The 17,592-nt window shown below is 42.5% G+C and overlaps 1 protein-coding gene across 1 annotated transcript in view; it reads right to left on the minus strand.

Moving 5' to 3' along the window:
• LOC120928375 (integumentary mucin C.1-like) overlaps positions 1-17,592 on the minus strand; it is a 66,382-nt gene that overhangs the window by 30,124 nt on the left and 18,666 nt on the right. The window contains exons 5-6 of the mRNA XM_040339473.1: positions 12,430-12,573; positions 871-1,014 (exon numbers count right to left, since the gene is read on the minus strand). Coding sequence (XP_040195407.1) covers positions 871-1,014; positions 12,430-12,573 — 288 coding nt within the window. The remainder of the gene's footprint in view (positions 1-870; positions 1,015-12,429; positions 12,574-17,592) is intronic.

The following is a 17,592-nucleotide window of genomic DNA, read 5'->3' on the forward strand; positions in this document are numbered from 1 at the left end:
CCTAGACACATCACAGAGGTAACATAATCATGCCGTCCCAATCTAACCAGCGGCTCCTGAGGGGGTAGCGCTACACCCCCTTGACCGGACCTAAACAATCCCACCTTTACTAAGATTAGATCCAAAAAATATGGACACCAGAGTTGGTTTACATTCAGCAATGACAGGTTCCCTCTTCTGGCCACCCACATGCACATTACAAGCTTCTATGGATCCATCTTCTGGCTTGGACATAGGCAAGCTCCATAGAGGTAGTGCTGAATTGTGCAGGCGTGACCAAGAAAGGGAGCCTTTCACTGTTGAATGTAAACAAACAATGGAGGTCGCAGCTATTGGGTCATGGTAAGTATGGTAGGATCCTTTAGGTCAGGGGAGAATCGTAAGAATAAGTGCACTTATTCTTGAAGTCTGAAGCCCAGGCAGTTAAATAAACTATTTTATTTGTCAAAGGTTTTGTATGTCTGTCCATCCAGTCCCAAGATCTACACAGCTCTGCCCCATGTGCAGCTTTATTTAGCAATAAGGAGGATCTGATTTTTCTCTGCTGCATTTCAGTAACCCCCTCCCCAGTGACTGGGCAGTAGAAGGAGAAGCAGCAGACTAATGAGATTATCTCTCTGTCATTCTGTACACTTCTTCTATCAACATGTTCCTCATTAGCACATTTAGCATATATGACTGGCTCTTTAGGTTGCTTCTTTCTCTCCCATTCTGAGCGCTGCTACATAGGGGATTGTAAGACGCTAATACCAAGCCGATTTCATGCACTTACACTGTTTTATTGTAGAGACATGTAGAAACTGTTGGCACTATAAAAATAGCGTATTATAATAATGTCAGTGGAAATTGTAGCATAGGAAAAGCCCTTACTGTAGTCGTTGGAGCGGAAGCACCATTTGACCCCGCGAATAGATGAGTCAAAGCAGCATCCTCTGGAACGGCATTCTTCAGAACTAATTCCTGCATATCCGCACTCTATTCTGTCACCCGGTATCACCGAGCACTGAGCCTTATCTAAGAAGAAAAATTGAAAAATATTATTTTTGAAATAGTAATTACTAATTTTTACAGGCTGCACATGTTGGTGCCGATGAGGAACTATGAGGAAATTTTCCTCCAAATGTGTGACTTAAAGAATTAATACACTTTAAGTCTCTTTGTCCAGACCTAAACTATCCCACCCTCACTCAGATGAGATCCATGAGAGCGCATTTAAGAAGGTGCTTACATGGTAGAATGTTTTTGCATTTTTGCAAGTTTACCTTTAAGTCTTGGCTGGTGCATGTAGGGAGTTGATATATTTTGTGACATGGCTTCCCCTGTATGTGTGTCACTTCCCATTTAGTAGGGCAGGGGAACATACAGGGGAACCAACCTAGTCTGGGGCCACCCATAGTGGGAGCTGTGCAGAGAGGACGGTGTACTCTGTAATCTGTTTCACTGCCTGCATGACCCTCCAACGGGACCCATTACCTAGAGCAGCCTCAGCAATGGACTTTCCTAAGTTTCTAACTTTTCTGGTAGGAACATCACCACAGAACAGCACAGTACAGCCAAACGCACTGCCAAAAATATGCACAGCCCTTCAGGTGTATTATGTTTTATGCAGACATGCATGTGAAGTAGACATGTGCATGCGTTTTCATCCGAATGCATTTTCGTCCAAATTTCGAGGATTTTCGCATTCGTTTTAACAAACGACAATGAATGTGCAGAATCCAAATTCCAAAAGATCCGACATAAAAAAATGCTTTATTTTCGTTTTGTTGTGAAAACATTTTGATATAGAAAGAAGATTTGACATGTTGGTGACAATAGTGATCTGTGTCTATCGAATGTGCCTAACCTAACTCTATTAGTCCAAGATTATTCGAAAAGATTCGACATTATAGAGACATGAAGATTCGACGAAGCAGCTAAAAACATATGATCGCCACGAGCGGACATTAATGGTCAAATGCTCCGCCCATAGGCTATAGAAGAATTCTATTGTTGGCTGACTAGTAATAATAATTAAGAAATATAATTATTACTAGTCATACAACATTAGAATTCTACTATAGCTTGTGGACCGAGCATTCGACCGGAAATGTATGATTGTGGCGTTGTACAGTTTAGCTGCTTCGTCGAATCTTCTTAGAACATTCGACAGACACCATTAGCCTTCAATTGACAGATTCGACCTTACTTCGGATTTTCAAACGAATGCATTTTTTAACTAAACGAAAATAAATAAACCGATTTTGGGAGTAACTAAATACATATATATCTTTTGGTCTTTGACACATATAGATAAGGGGAGATTTCTACAGACGGGGTATTATTAAAAGAATTGTATGAGGTGCGCATGCGCGGGCAACGGCGATGGCTGACTGAGCCGTGAGCTCCGCACCAGGCAGAAACGGCGGCGCCCGTAGCTCGGTACACAGACGCTCCCGAGCTCTACAAATCCACACAGGCAGCCTTCGGGACAGCGGGCACATTTTGGTACCTCAGGGTACTTTTAAAGCCAAATACTTTTGCAGTTCTGAGACGTTGAACGATCGTGAGGAGATCCAAGATGGCCGCCGCGCGGCTCACACAGGCACAGCAGCACAGCCTATTTCACCAAGGATCTCTCAGGCAAGTGACGTCTTTCTCCCCCCTGCAAAACAAACAGGAAGATCTGGGAAATTCCCCTCATATGACCCATCTTTACCCAGACACCAATGGAGCTCAGATTCATCCCACAATGACTGAAAATTTACTCACACCTCAGGGACCCATGGTTTCACCTCAGCATAATCCCCTCAGCAATGACGCATTATCAATGGGGTCGCCTACCCTAATGGAGGAACTATTCTTGAAATTTTCATCCTTATTAGACAGGGGCTTGTCGCAAACAGCAGCCAAAATTACGGGCGATTTAAAAGCTGACTTCCACTCATTAGGTACTAGGATAGAAGCTGTTGAGGGCAAATTGGAGGAAACAATTGCAGCTACCTCACAGAACTACAGTCATATGCAAACACTTCAAGACCAGCTGGAGGTAGCCATGAATCGCATTGATGAACTCGAAAATAGATCACGGAGGTCTAATATTAGGATTAGAGGTCTACCTGAATCCGTCATTAATGTCCCTGAGGCAGTGCAGGACCTAATCAAACACCTTCTTCCCAACATCACCCCTCAGCGATTGGAACTAGACAGAGCTCACAGGGCCCTAGGAGCCCCTAGAAAAGATGGCTCTCCAAGGGACATCATTGCTAAGCCACATCACTTTTCGGTCAAGGAGGAAGTCATGAGACAAGCAAGGTCGGCTCAGGTCATATTGTGCCAAGGTCATCAAGTTCAACTTTTTGCAGACCTATCTCCTTCCACCATCCAGAGAAGAAGGTCTCTGAAACCTCTACTTCTTGCGTTAACCCAGAAATCCATCAAATATAAGTGGGCATTCCCATTTGCGGTCAAATTTTCTTTCAATAGCAAACCATATGCCTTTTCCACCCTATCAGATGGGGAAAATCTGCTACTGCGACTGAAAATCATAGCTCAAGAAGCAGACATGGACACTTCCAGTGTGGGTCAAGGGTCCAACAAAAGAGCTATCCCTACCAGCCCTCCATCTCCCTTGTGGCAGAAGAATAAGAATAAGAAAGCTAAGGACAATGGAACTACCTGAAAAGTGACTTTCGTGCTTCACCATCAAGCTCCTTTTAGCTTGCTCAATGAGCTTTGGTTAGGCCTGATAGGCCGTTTGGTGTTTTTTTTTTTTTTTTTTTTTTTTTCCTCATGATCTCTTATTTTGGTCTTTTTTTTCCCATCTACATTGCATAGATAGGTTATTTTACCTGTCTAGATCTCCCGGACTGTTCCTGGACTAGTACCTGCTGGTGGTCGGCTCGGGCTTCCCTTGACCCACTCTTTGAGGGGGGGGGGGAGTCTGAGGCGATTACCTGGGGTCGTTATTTCCACAAAAGTGGTATATTGTTCTTTTTTTTTTTTTTTTGGATGTGTACTGTTCATTGCAATTTTTATTCAGGTCAATAATTTATTTAGGGCGCCTGGTTCCTGCCTGGTCCTAATGCGCCTCCAGCCAGCCGTCGGATACCTTATGGTTTCCGGGGGGTGGACAGCTCCCTCTGATTTCAGAGGAGCTGATGTTGTGTTTAACTTCCTGGGCGTCTGGGGCCTCTCCCCCCCAGCACCTGTTTTCTATTTTCAGGGAGTTCCTTTTTACTCTTTTCTTTCCTGTCTTCCCTCACCTTACCCTATGATCCTTAATTATATACAAAAATGCCTAAGATTTTCTTCACCTACAGGTGCTTCACTCCTCCTGACTGCCTTCAGGGTTACAGCCCTCATAACTTCGTCCTTTTCGAGACTACTGTGGGTGAGTGGGGGTTGCTCCTGCTGCGGTGCCGACTCTTTACCACATGGCTAAACAGGTAGATTTTAACATTCGCATTGCCTCACATAACGTTCAGGGTATGAACTCTCAGATCAAACGGAGGAAGGTAATGGACCTTTATAAATCTATGCACCTTGACATTGTCATGATGCAGGAAACCCACCTTCCTGTCCGATATAGCCCTACTTTCCTCCACCCACATTTTCCTCAATTTTACCTGGCCAGTGCTGAAAACAAAACCAAAGGAGTAGCGATACTATTTTCCAAGAAATGTACCTTTGTCAAATTATCTGAAGTCACTGACCCAGAGGGAAGGTTCATTTTGGTTAAAGGTAAGATAGGGGATCAGTTATTCTCTCTGGTTTCCTATTATACCCCTAACAGGGGTCAAGCTAAATTCTTTAAGTCAATGATTGATACCCTGTCTCCTGACCTCGAGGGCACCATTGTGCTCGGAGGGGATTCTAACACAGCCCTGGACCAGGGCTTAGATAAAACTAAACCTCCTGGATCTAGACTGATTCGCCCTACAAGAGAAAGCCTCAAATTTGCAAAAGTCCTACATGATAATGGCCTAGCTGACACCTGGAGGGAACTTAACCCCTCTACTCGAGACTACACCCATTTCTCTCATCCACATTTGTCCTATGCACGCATTGATCATATCCTCACACCAGCATCCACTCTCCCGGCGATCCTGTCTGCCTCCATAAGGGACACTGTTTTATCTGACCACTCCTTAGTGATCATATCACTTAAATTAGGGGTCAGGGAGGGATCACGTACGTTCTGGAGATTGAACGAGTCCTTACTGTCTGAGCCAGTCAGGGTCAAGGAAATAGGCTTAGCATTGACAGAATACTTTAAACTCAATGATACAGGGGACGTTTCTGAGGAAACGATATGGGCTGCCCACAAAGCCTTTATTAGAGGGAGGCTTATTCAGATCTCTACGAAACTTAAACGAGAAAGGGTTGCTGAAATAAGCAAATTGGAAGCGGAATACATTTCCCTTAAAGCCAGACACAAAAAAAACCCATCCGGAGTCTCCACGTCGGTCATAGACAACGCTAGACTGGCACTCAATCTTGCTCTTACTACCAGGGCGGAGAAATCAATTAGGTGGGGAACACACAAATTCCACACCCAAGCTGATAAAATAGGCCCCCTCCTTGCTGCCAAACTTACCCCTAAAACTAAATTGATCTCTATGCCTAAAATAAAAATAGGGGGTAATCCTCCCACAACCAATCCATCCAAAATCCTAGAGGCTTTCCAAGGCTTTTATTCACGCCTTTACGAACCCCACACCAGGCAAACTGCTGGTACAACGTCACAATTCCTAGAGGGTCTTCATATCCCGACCCTGTCAACGGCTCACAGAGATATCTTAGATTCCCCAATCACAGAGGAAGAGGTTATGGAGGTAGTCAAGGGTCTTAGAACTGGGTCGGCCCCTGGTCCAGATGGACTGTCTATCCCTTATTACAAAACTTTTTCAGATATCCTGGCTCCACACATGACTAAGTTTTTTAATTCCAAAACCAGGGGTGACCCTCTGGATTCCCAGATTAATACAGCCTTCATAACGGTCATTCCTAAACCGGACAAAAACCCAGAAGACGTTAAAAACTACCGCCCAATATCCCTAATTAATAACGACCTCAAGGTCCTCACCAAAATCCTAGCCAATAGATTAGCAGGGTTCATAGGGCAGTACATACACAAAGACCAAGTGGGTTTTATACCTGGCAGACAGGGTCCGGACCAAATTAGGAGAGCAATAGACCTAGCGTCGATTCTGCAAACCAATTGGGCGGGGGGGACCCCCCAGAGAGGATTTTTGCTGTCACTGGACCTGCAGAAGGCCTTTGACTCCGTTTCCTGGCCCTATCTTTTTAATTTACTTGAGATGTGGGGTTTTGGACCCAGATTTCTAGGCATTATTAAGGCCCTATACGCAAACCCTAGAGCTTTAGTTAGAATTAACGGGCATTACTCCAAACCCATTGAGATTAGAAGGGGCACCAGGCAAGGTTGTCCCCTGTCCCCATTGGTTTTCGCTATAGCAATCGAGACTTTAGCAATAGCAATAAGACAGAATCCCAATATCTCAGGAGTTCAGTGTGGAGATCAAACTCACAAATGTGCCCTATTTGCGGATGACATATTGCTGTTCCTAACCTCTCCTGTCACCACCCTCCCCAACTTATGTCATATTTTGGACGACTTCTCCAAAATCTCTGGCCTATCGGTCAACTTTTCTAAATCACAGGCCCTTAATATTTCTCTGCCCTCACAAATAGTGCTGGATCTTAAACAATCCTTTAATTTTAGCTGGAATGAAACCTCAATCCAGTATCTAGGAATCGCTCTGGCCGCAAAGACGGAAGCTCTATACGATCTTAATTACCCCCCCTTATATAAGAAAATGGAAGCTGACCTTAAAATTTGGTCCAGATTTAACCTCTCTTGGTTGGGAAGAATAAACTCAGTCAAAATGACCCTGTTCCCCAGAATATTATACTTGTTTCGCTCACTCCCCATCCCCATAAGACGAAAGCACCTAAAATCTTTACAAAGCAAACTGCTAAAGTTCATTTGGGGATCAAAGGGATATCGCGTGCCACAAGACACACTAATCCGCCATAGAAGCAAGGGGGGTCTGGGTTTACCTGACCTTCATAAATATTATCTCTCGGCTAGATTAGCTCAATTCTCTGCCTTATATTCCAAGATCAATGTACCTGATTGGGTAAATATAGAACAACTAGCTATTCCCTTGGCCCCCCTTGACTACCACCTCTGGTCCCCCATCAAATCCCGCCCCGCCATCCTCTCCCCAGTCCTTTCCCAATCATTTGCTTTGTGGGATAGCCTTAGACACAACGACAGACTGACATCAGCTGCCCATCCTCTAGCCCACATCTTCAATAACCCTGAATTCCCATCTGGCATGAGATCCTCTCAGTTCCAATGGTGGCTGGACAAAGGGCTATATCGGATAGGACATTTCTTTTCTTCCAGCGGTCCCATCTCCCTAAACTACTGTACTAATACTTTGAAAATCCCTCACTCGGAGAGGGGTCGCTTTAATGAAATTTCGGATTATCTACATAGCATCTGGAAGTCCAGACCCCTTCCTCCTGACTTCACTTCATACGAACATTGGTGTGGACAAGAATTGGGGCGGAGGGGAGGCATCTCGGTGATTTACTCAGCCCTCACTCACCCATCAGACAAATCGCCTTATATGAAGGCTTGGGAATCTGACTTTCAAAGTAATATGAGCCTAGAGAGCTGGCACAAAGCCTTTTTCAGATCCTTCAAGGGCATTCAGAGCGCCTCCCTGATGGAGGCCAGCGTGAAGGTCTTCACCAGATGGTATCTTACCCCCTCCAGATTGGCTTCCATGTTCCCTTCTGCGGATCCCCTCTGTTTTCGGGGGTGTCTGCTGCGGGGCACCATGGCGCACATATGGTGGGAATGTCCTAGAATCCGCTCCTTTTGGAGAATTATATTCAAAATTATTTTCAAAGTTACTGGGCACCGGATTACTGGGGCTCCCAATACGGCCCTCCTAAATGCCCATATACCACAACTTAACAGGCCCACACAGAAGTTGGTTCACTTTATCCTACTGAGCGCAAAGATAGCCATTGCTAAGTCTTGGAAACAACCTAGACCACTCATCTCGGTGGTTAAACGAAAAGTTTCATGGATCATGATTCAGGAGAAGTTGTCCAGCATACTGCACGATTCCTCCGAAGCATTCCGTGAGATTTGGACACCTTGGGCTGACTATGTTGGTATTACTCTTACACCTGTACCTGATTAGATCGGATTATGATCTCAACTGGTTTTAGGCATTCAACTGCTCTCATCCCCTTGATCCCCTTACCTCTATTTCCTTTTCCTCTGTCCTTTCTTCTTTACCTCTTTAGCTTTCCTTAGTATACTTAGTATTATTCATTATTTGATTGAACAACTCTTTAAGGGTCATAGCCCTAGAGTTTCAATGCTCTTATTGTTTGGTCTCTTCCGGGGGAATATTTGTTTGCTACTTTCCCTAGAGGGCTTTTTGTTCCTTCCCCATACTAGTGAGAGGTGTGGGTGGGGGATAAAGGTTCGGGGCCCTTCGCTTGACACAGTTGGTTCCCAATTGGGGTGTCAAGGGTTGGGTCCCGGATCTTTCTTTATTAGGTCCGGTCCCTCGGGTGTTAAGTACTAACTATAGAGGCACTTAGGTCCTCTTCGGTACCCTAGCGAGTTAGTTAGGCAAGATTTCCCCAATCTCCACCCGGAAGAGACGGTTATTTACTACATTTTATTGTAACCTCACTTTGGTCTCATTTGCCTCATGGGGCTTATGTTATGTTTACTGATTTGTCATGACTGTAACCCTTTTGATGAATATCAATAAAAATCTATTGAAATTAAAAGAATTGTATTTCAGAATAAGCTACAGAAACAAGAAGGCTTAAGTCCTACTGTATTAAGTATGTTAAATTATGTTTTCTTTCAAATATCTTAACAATGTATCTGTACTAGTTAACATTATATAAACCCATTTATGCATATATATAGATTATTATGAAAAAGTTGCAAACATGGTATTATATTAGTGTGAAAGTATTAGAAACTGTTTTGCTTAGGGTTAAATTCCAATGACTTCAGTTACAAAGAATTGAACAAACCATTAGCTAATTATGAATGAATGAATGAATGACTTGTATAGCGCAACTCATGCAAACTGAATCGCCTCTGGGCGCTTTTTCCAGCCAGAGTCTGCTTGGCTGGTGCGGTCATTTTGCCCCGTAGGATTGTGACACGCTAGGGACACACATTCATACATATATATACTGGGCCAATTTGGACAAGATCCAATTATACCTACCAGCATGTCTTTGGATAAACTATCTCAACACATAAAGTTAAGAAGCGCCAGGTTGGCTGAGGATATTGATACGTGGCTGTCAAACACTGGATAATTAATTGTGTTTTGCTAAGCTAGGAGTTAAAAGGTCATGTCAATCACATTAGAGGTAATTTCTTATACAATACTGCCCCTAGTGGTGAAAATAGTTAATTATTCAAATGGCGTTGTTCTTGTTTGTCAAGGTAACATATAAACTCCATCGTCATATGATGTCATCAATTACATAGTAATGAGACACACACCCACTTTTGGAGTAAGATAAACGTAGCAACTGATATAGCAGGAGGGAGGCTGAGAATTACGAAGAGATCTCTCTCGGGCGACTCTAAGATCTGAGGAGGAAGAGATGCCAGGCTGAAGGAAAACGATCTCTTGATCTCTTGCTATCTTTCGGACTGAAAGAGGAGATCTTCACACTCAAACATGTAGGCTTTGGAAGGAGTCCTGTAGGACTCATCATCATCACCTCACGGGGAACTTCTCAAACAGACAACTCTTAAAGTGTGATAGTTTGTAATAGAGCTTGTATAGAAATGTGAATTATCTTTATAACCATTTATCTTTGGAAAAAAATGGGTGGTCTAGTTAAAGGGCCCTATTAGCCACCCACCGTTGTGCTTATGGGAGTGATACCTAGCTGCTGTTTAAAGTAAATCAGTGAAAAGATATATAAAATGATAATACTCCCTCAAGAGTGTCAGCAAATTAAAACAGCGCTAACTGAATATATGTGCATATTCTACTAAACATGAACAGTGTCATAAACAATATATAATTAAAGGTGAAAATGACTATTGACAGTATTATGACTATATTCATGAAAACACCCGTGACATTAAAGAAACGTGAATTAGGAGCACTGGAAGTGCAAAAAAAGTCTATGTGAAAAATAAAAAAATGGTCAAAAATAAAGAGTTCATATAGTAAGGGATCCTGCGATCTTCAAGAACTTTCACCACACCAGACAGTGATCAGTGATTCCTTCCCCATCAAAATTGACACTCACCAGACCAATATGCCTCACACTCGCGTGTTTTGGCAAATAAGCGTTTAAATCTAGATCTTTCCAATTGGCGAGGATATTTTTTCGGTATAAATTCCAAAAACTCCACATATATTGTAGGAAGAAAGGAAGCCAGGGGAGGACCTATCCTGGAGAGGGCCATGCAAGAGGCTGGTATCTTGGGAGACGGCCTGGAAACTTCATTGAAGGATGCACCATACACTGAGAGGCTTGACGGTGTCACCTGTCGGGACTAAAGTTTTACCAAAGCTAAGCTGGAGAGACCTTGGTGCTGAATCCTGTGGCAGAGGATTCTGGACCAAATGTGTCTCCTAATGAAGGAAGGTCTGTGGCAGAGACTGTACTTTATTCCTTGCGCCGTCCCGGCTGCTAGGCCAGTGAGAGGGACCTATCCAGGTGAGCAAAACCCACTCTGGCTAGAGTGGCGATGAGAACTGTTTGCTGGAAGCAGGAGTGTTTCCTATTTGTGACTATACACCTTAACCTACCTACCCTTCCACCCCCTTTACTTCTTTTCTACTAAAGTTCTGCAAATAAATCCCAGAAAAAGAAGTACATTGTGTGGACATTGAAATTCTTCAGACTCTCTTTTCACCTTGGACAGCGAGAAGATAGAGGTAACGTGTCACCCAAAATTTCTCAGCAGCTCTTCCGGGGTAGTGCTACATGTGGCTTAAAGAATAAGTTAGTGGCATCCTCTGAGATAGGTTCTAAGTTAGGTAAATTTAGCTCTTGCGCACTGCAATCAATGTAGATGTGATTGTTGTGGTCTTTTCTGTTAGTCGGTGACCATATGGAAAGCTACCTGAGGGAGATTCAGGCAAATTGTATTCACTGAGAGGATTCGCTCTATTATCTTCGTTCCTGAGCAAAGGGCCTGTGGCAGAGGTTCCACTCCCAATTGCAATTTCACAGAGCCAAGTCAGTGGCAGAGACTTGTTTCTTCTCAGAAGTTCTAAGTGATACTCTGGCTGCCAGGTCGGTGTGAGAGGCCTGTCCAGGTACACTTTACCCACTCCGGCTGGAGTGGCGACGTGAGTTAAAGACCCATTGGAGGCAGGACTGATTCCGTTTATCTATAGGCTTAAATCTGCAAATTCTCCTTTCACCAACCTATCTCAAGTTGACTGTTTGCCATGTTGGGCAAGTAAATAAAGCACAGAAAATGACACCCTGCTGTTTGGACATTCCTTTACTCCATCATCATCCCTAGACACATCACAGAGGTAACATAATCATGCTGTCCCAATCTAACCAGCGGCTCCTGAGGGGGTAGCGCTACACCCCCTTGACCGGACCTAAACAATCCCACCTTTACTAAGATTAGATCCAAAAAATATGGACACCAGAGTTGGTTTACATTCAGCAATGACAGGTTCCCTCTTCTGGCCGCACATGCACATTACAAGCTTCTATGGATCCATCTTCTGGCTTGGACATAGGCAAGCTCCATAGAGGTAGTGCTGAATTGTGCAGGCGTGACCAAGAAAGGGAGCCTTTCACTGTTGAATGTAAACAAACAATGGAGGTCGCAGCTATTGGGTCATGGTAAGTATGGTAGGATCCTTTAGGTCAGGGGAGAATCGTAAGAATAAGTGCACTTATTCTTGAAGTCTGATGCCCAGGCAGTTAAATAAACTATTTTATTTGTCAAAGGTTTTGTATGTCTGTCCATCCAGTCCCAAGATCTACACAGCTCTGCCCCATGTACAGCTTTATTTAGCAATAAGGAGGATCTGATTTTTCTCTGCTGCATTTCAGTAACCCCCTCCCCAGTGACTGGGCAGTAGAAGGAGAAGCAGCAGACTAATGAGATTATCTCTCTGTCATTCTGTACACTTCTTCTATCAACATGTTCCTCATTAGCACATTTAGCATATATGACTGGCTCTTTAGGTTGCTTCTTTCTCTCCCATTCTGAGCGCTGCTACATAGGGGATTGTAAGATGCTAATACCAAGCCGATTTCATGCACTTACACTGTTTTATTGTAGAGACATGCAGAAACTGTTGGCACTATAAAAATAGCGTATTATAATAATGTCAGTGGAAATTGTAGCATAGGAAAAGCCCTTACTGTAGTCGTTGGAGCGGAAGCACCATTTGACCCCGCGAATAGATGAGTCAAAGCAGCATCCTCTGGAACGGCATTCTTCAGAACTAATTCCTGCATATCCGCACTCTATTCTGTCACCCGGTATCACCGAGCACTGAGCCTTATCTAAGAAGAAAAATTGAAAAATATTATTTTTGAAATAGTAATTAATAATTTTTACAGGCTGCACATGTTGGTGCCGATGAGAAACTATGAGGAAATTTTCCTCCAAATGTGTGACTTAAAGAATTAATACACTTTAAGCCTCTTTGTCCAGACCTAAACTATCCCACCCTCACTCAGATGAGATCCATGAGAGCGCATTTAAGAAGGTGCTTACATGGTAGAATGTTTTTGCATTTTTGTAAGTTTACCTTTAAGTCTTGGCTGGTGCATGTAGGGAGTTGATATATTTTGTGACATGGCTTCCCCTGTATGTGTGTCACTTCCCATTTAGTAGGGCAGGGAAACATACAGGGGAACCAACCTAGTCTGGGGCCATCCATAGTGGGAGCTGTGCAGAGAGGACGGTGTACTCTGTAATCTGTTTCACTGCCTGCATGACCCTCCAACGGGACCCATTACCTAGAGCAGCCTCAGCAATGGACTTTCCTAAGTTTCTAACTTTTCTGGTAGGAACATCTCCACAGAACAGCGCAGTACAGCCAAACGCACTGCCAAAAATATGCACAGCCCTTCAGGTGTATTATGTTTTATGCAGACATGCATATGAAGTAGACATGTGCATGCGTTTTCATCCGAATGCATTTTCGTCCGAATTTCGAGGATTTTCGCATTAGTTTTAACAAACGACAATGAATGTGCAGAATCCAAATTCCAAAAGATCCGACATAAAAAAATGCTTTATTTTCGTTTTGTTGTGAAAACAGTTTGATATAGAAAGAAGATTTGACATGTTGGTGACAATAGTGATCTGTGTCTATCGAATGTGCCTAACCTAACTCTATTAGTCCAAGATTATTCGAAAAGATTCGACATTATAGAGACATGAAGATTCGACGAAGCAGCTAAAAACATACGATCGCCACGAGCGGACATTAATGGTCAAATGCTCCGCCCATAGGCTATAGAAGAATTCTATTGTTGGCTGACTAGTAATAATAATTAAGAAATATAATTATTACTAGTCATACAACATTAGAATTCTACTATAGCTTGTGGACCGAGCATTCGACCGGAAATGTATGATTGTGGCGTTGTACAGTTTAGCTGCTTCGTTGAATCTTCTTAGAACATTCGACAGACACCATTAGCCTTCAATTGACAGATTCGACCTTACTTCGGATTTTCAAACGAATGCATTTTTTAACTAAACGAAAATAAATAAAACCGATTTTGGGAGTAACTAAATACATATATATCTTTTGGTCTTTGACACATATAGATAAGGGGAGATTTCTACAGACGGGGTATTATTAAAAGAATTGTATTTCAGAATAAGCTACAGAAATAAGAAGGCTTAAGTCCTACTGTATTAAGTATGTTAAATTATGTTTTCTTTCAAATATCTTAACAATGTATCTGTACTAGTTAACATTATATAAACCCATTTATGCATATATATAGATTATTATGAAAAAGTTGCAAACATGGTATTATATTAGTGTGAAAGTATTAGAAACTGTTTTGCTTAGGGTTAAATTCCAATGACTTCAGTTACAAAGAATTGAACAAACCATTAGCTAATTATGAATGAATGAATGAATGAATGACTTGTATAGCGCAACTCATGCAAACTGAATCGCCTCTGGGCGCTTTTTCCAGCCAGAGTCTGCTTGGCTGGTGCGGTCATTTTGCCCCGTAGGATTGTGACACGCTAGGGACACACATTCATACATATATATACTGGGCCAATTTGGACAAGATCCAATTATACCTACCAGCATGTCTTTGGATAAACTATCTCAACACATAAAGTTAAGAAGCGCCAGGTTGGCTGAGGATATTGATACGTGACTGTCAAACACTGGACTGCTAAGCTAGGAGTTAAAAGGTCATGTCAATCACATTAGAGGTAATTTCTTATACAATACTGCCCCTAGTGGTGAAAATAGTTAATTATTCAAATGGCGTTGTTCTTGTTTGTCAAGGTAACATATAAACTCCATCGTCATATGATGTCATCAATTACATAGTAATGAGACACACACCCACTTTTGGAGTAAGATAAACGTAGCAACTGATATAGCAGGAGGGAGGCTGAGAATTACGAAGAGATCTCTCTCGGGCGACTCTAAGATCTGAGGAGGAAGAGATGCCAGGCTGAAGGAAAACGATCTCTTGATCTCTTGCTATCTTTCGGACTGAAATAGGAGATCTTCACACTCAAACATGTAGGCTTTGGAAGGAGTCCTGTAGGACTCATCAACATCACCTCACGGGGAACTTCTCAAACAGACAACTCTTAAAAAGACCTGGTAAAGTATTAATCTTTTTAATGTATACCTTTTTGGTAATTGAATTGTTTTTGCATACACATTGCTAAAACCATTTAAATATTTGGCAGAGCAAATTGAAATTGTATTATTTTTAACTGCAGTATGAAATAATTATATTCCAAAAATTAAGAGACATATACTGTACAATTTTGTTTGTCTTTAAAAAGCTAAAAGCCAACATTTGTACAATGGTTTTGTCATGATATGTTTAAAATAAATTCACTATAATTTAACAGAATCCTCGATTGTATTGTCAAGCTGTGTGCATAATATGACATTTTGTCTATGCACATTTAAGAGAGTAAGAAGAAGGTCTGTTTGTTTTGAGAAGAGATCACACCGCAGTTAAGGTACACATAGTTGGTTACTAGTCCGTGGAGTCACGGAAGCCATTTAAGAGTTACCAAGTTTTAAATATACAAGTATCATTCTAGAATTAAAATGTGATAGTTTGTAATAGAGCTTGTATAGAAATGTGAATTATCTTTATAACCATTTATCTTTGGAAAAAAATGGGTGGTCTAGTTAAAGGGCCCTATTAGCCACCCACCGTTGTGCTTATGGGAGTGATACCTAGCTGCTGTTTAAAGTAAATCAGTGAAAAGATATATAAAATGATAATACTCCCTCAAGAGTGTCAGCAAATTAAAACAGCGCTAACTGAATATATGTGCATATTCTACTAAACATCAACAGTGTCATAAACAATATATAATTAAAGGTGAAAATTACTATTGACAGTATTATGACTATATTCATGAAAACACCCGTGACATTAAAGAAACGTGAATTAGGAGCACTGGAAGTGCAAAAAAAGTCTATGTGAAAAATCAAAAAATGGTCAAACATAAAGAGTTCATATAGTAAGGGATCCTGCGATCTTCAAGAACTTTCACCACACCAGACAGTGATCAGTGATTCCTTCCCCATCAAAATTGACACTCACCAGACCAATATGCCTCACACTCGCGTGTTTTGGCAAATAAGCTTTTAAATCTAGATCTTTCCAGTTGGCGAGGATATTTTTTCGGTATAAATTCCAAAAACTCCACATATATTGTAGGAAGAAAGGAAGCCAGGGGAGGACCTATCCTGGAGAGGGCCATGCAAGAGGCTGGTATCTTGGGAGAAGGCCTGGAAACTTCATTGAAGGATGCACCATACACTGAGAGGCTTGACGGTGTCACCTGTCGGGACTAAAGTTTTACCAAAGCTAAGCTGGAGAGACCTTGGTGCTGAATCCTGTGGCAGAGGATTCTGGACCAAATGTGTCTCCTAATGAAGGAAGGTCTGTGGCAGAGACTGTACTTTATACCTTGCGCCGTCCCGGCTGCTAGGCCAGTGAGAGGGACCTATCCAGGTGAGCAAAACCCACTCTGGCTAGAGTGGCGATGAGAACTGTTTGCTGGAAGCAGGAGTGTTTCCTATTTGTGACTATACACCTTAACCTACCTACCCTTCCACCCCCTTTACTTCTTTTCTACTAAAGTTCTGCAAATAAATCCCAGAAAAAGAAGTACATTGTGTGGACATTGAAATTCTTCAGACTCTCTTTTCACCTTGGACAGCGAGAAGATAGAGGTAACGTGCCACCCAAAATTACTCAGCAGCTCTTCCGGGGTAGTGCTACATGTGGCTTAAAGAATAAGTTAGTGGCATCCTCTGAGATAGGTTCTAAGTTAGGTAAATTTAGCTCTTGCACACTGCAATCAATGTAGATGTGATTGTTGTGGTCTTTTCTGTTAGTCGGTGACCATATGGAAAGCTACCTGAGGGAGATTCAGGCAAATTGTATTCACTGAGAGGATTCGCTCTATTATCTTCGTTCCTGAGCAAAGGGCCTGTGGCAGAGGTTCCACTCCTAATTGCAATTTCACAGAGCCAAGTCAGTGGCAGAGACTTGTTTCTTCTCAGAAGTTCTAAGTGATACTCTGGCTGCCAGGTCGGTGTGAGAGGCCTGTCCAGGTACACTTTACCCACTCCGGCTGGAGTGGCGACGTGAGTTAAAGACCCATTGGAGGCAGGACTGATTCCGTTTATCTATAGGCCTAAATCTGCAAATTCTCCTTTCACCAACCTATCTCTGTCCACCTCAAGTTGACTGTTTGCCATGTTGGGTAAGTAAATAAAGCACAGAAAATGACACCCTGCTGTTTGGACATTCCTTTACTCCATCATCATCCCTAGACACATCACAGAGGTAACATAATCATGCTGTCCCAATCTAACCAGCGGCTCCTGAGGGGGTAGCGCTACACCCCCTTGACCGGACCTAAACAATCCCACCTTTACTAAGATTAGATCCAAAAAACATGGACACCAGAGTTGGTTTACATTCAGCAATGACAGGTTCCCTATTCTGGCCGCACATGCACATTACAAGCTTCTATGGATCCATCTTCTGGCTTGGACATAGGCAAGCTCCATAGAGGTAGTGCTGAATTGTGCAGGTGTGACCAAGAAAGGGAGCCTTTCACTGTTGAATGTAAACAAACAATGGAGGTCGCAGCTATTGGGTCATGGTAAGTATGGTAGGATCCTTTAGGTCAGGGGAGAATCGTAAGAATAAGTGCACTTATTCTTGAAGTCTGATGCCCAGGCAGTTAAATAAACTATTTTATTTGTCAAAGGTTTTGTATGTCTGTCCATCCAGTCCCAAGATCTACACAGCTCTGCCCCATGTACA

The sequence above is a fragment of the Rana temporaria genome, chromosome 2 (assembly GCF_905171775.1).
Source record: "Rana temporaria chromosome 2, aRanTem1.1, whole genome shotgun sequence".
Classification (NCBI taxonomy): Eukaryota; Metazoa; Chordata; class Amphibia; order Anura; family Ranidae; genus Rana; species Rana temporaria.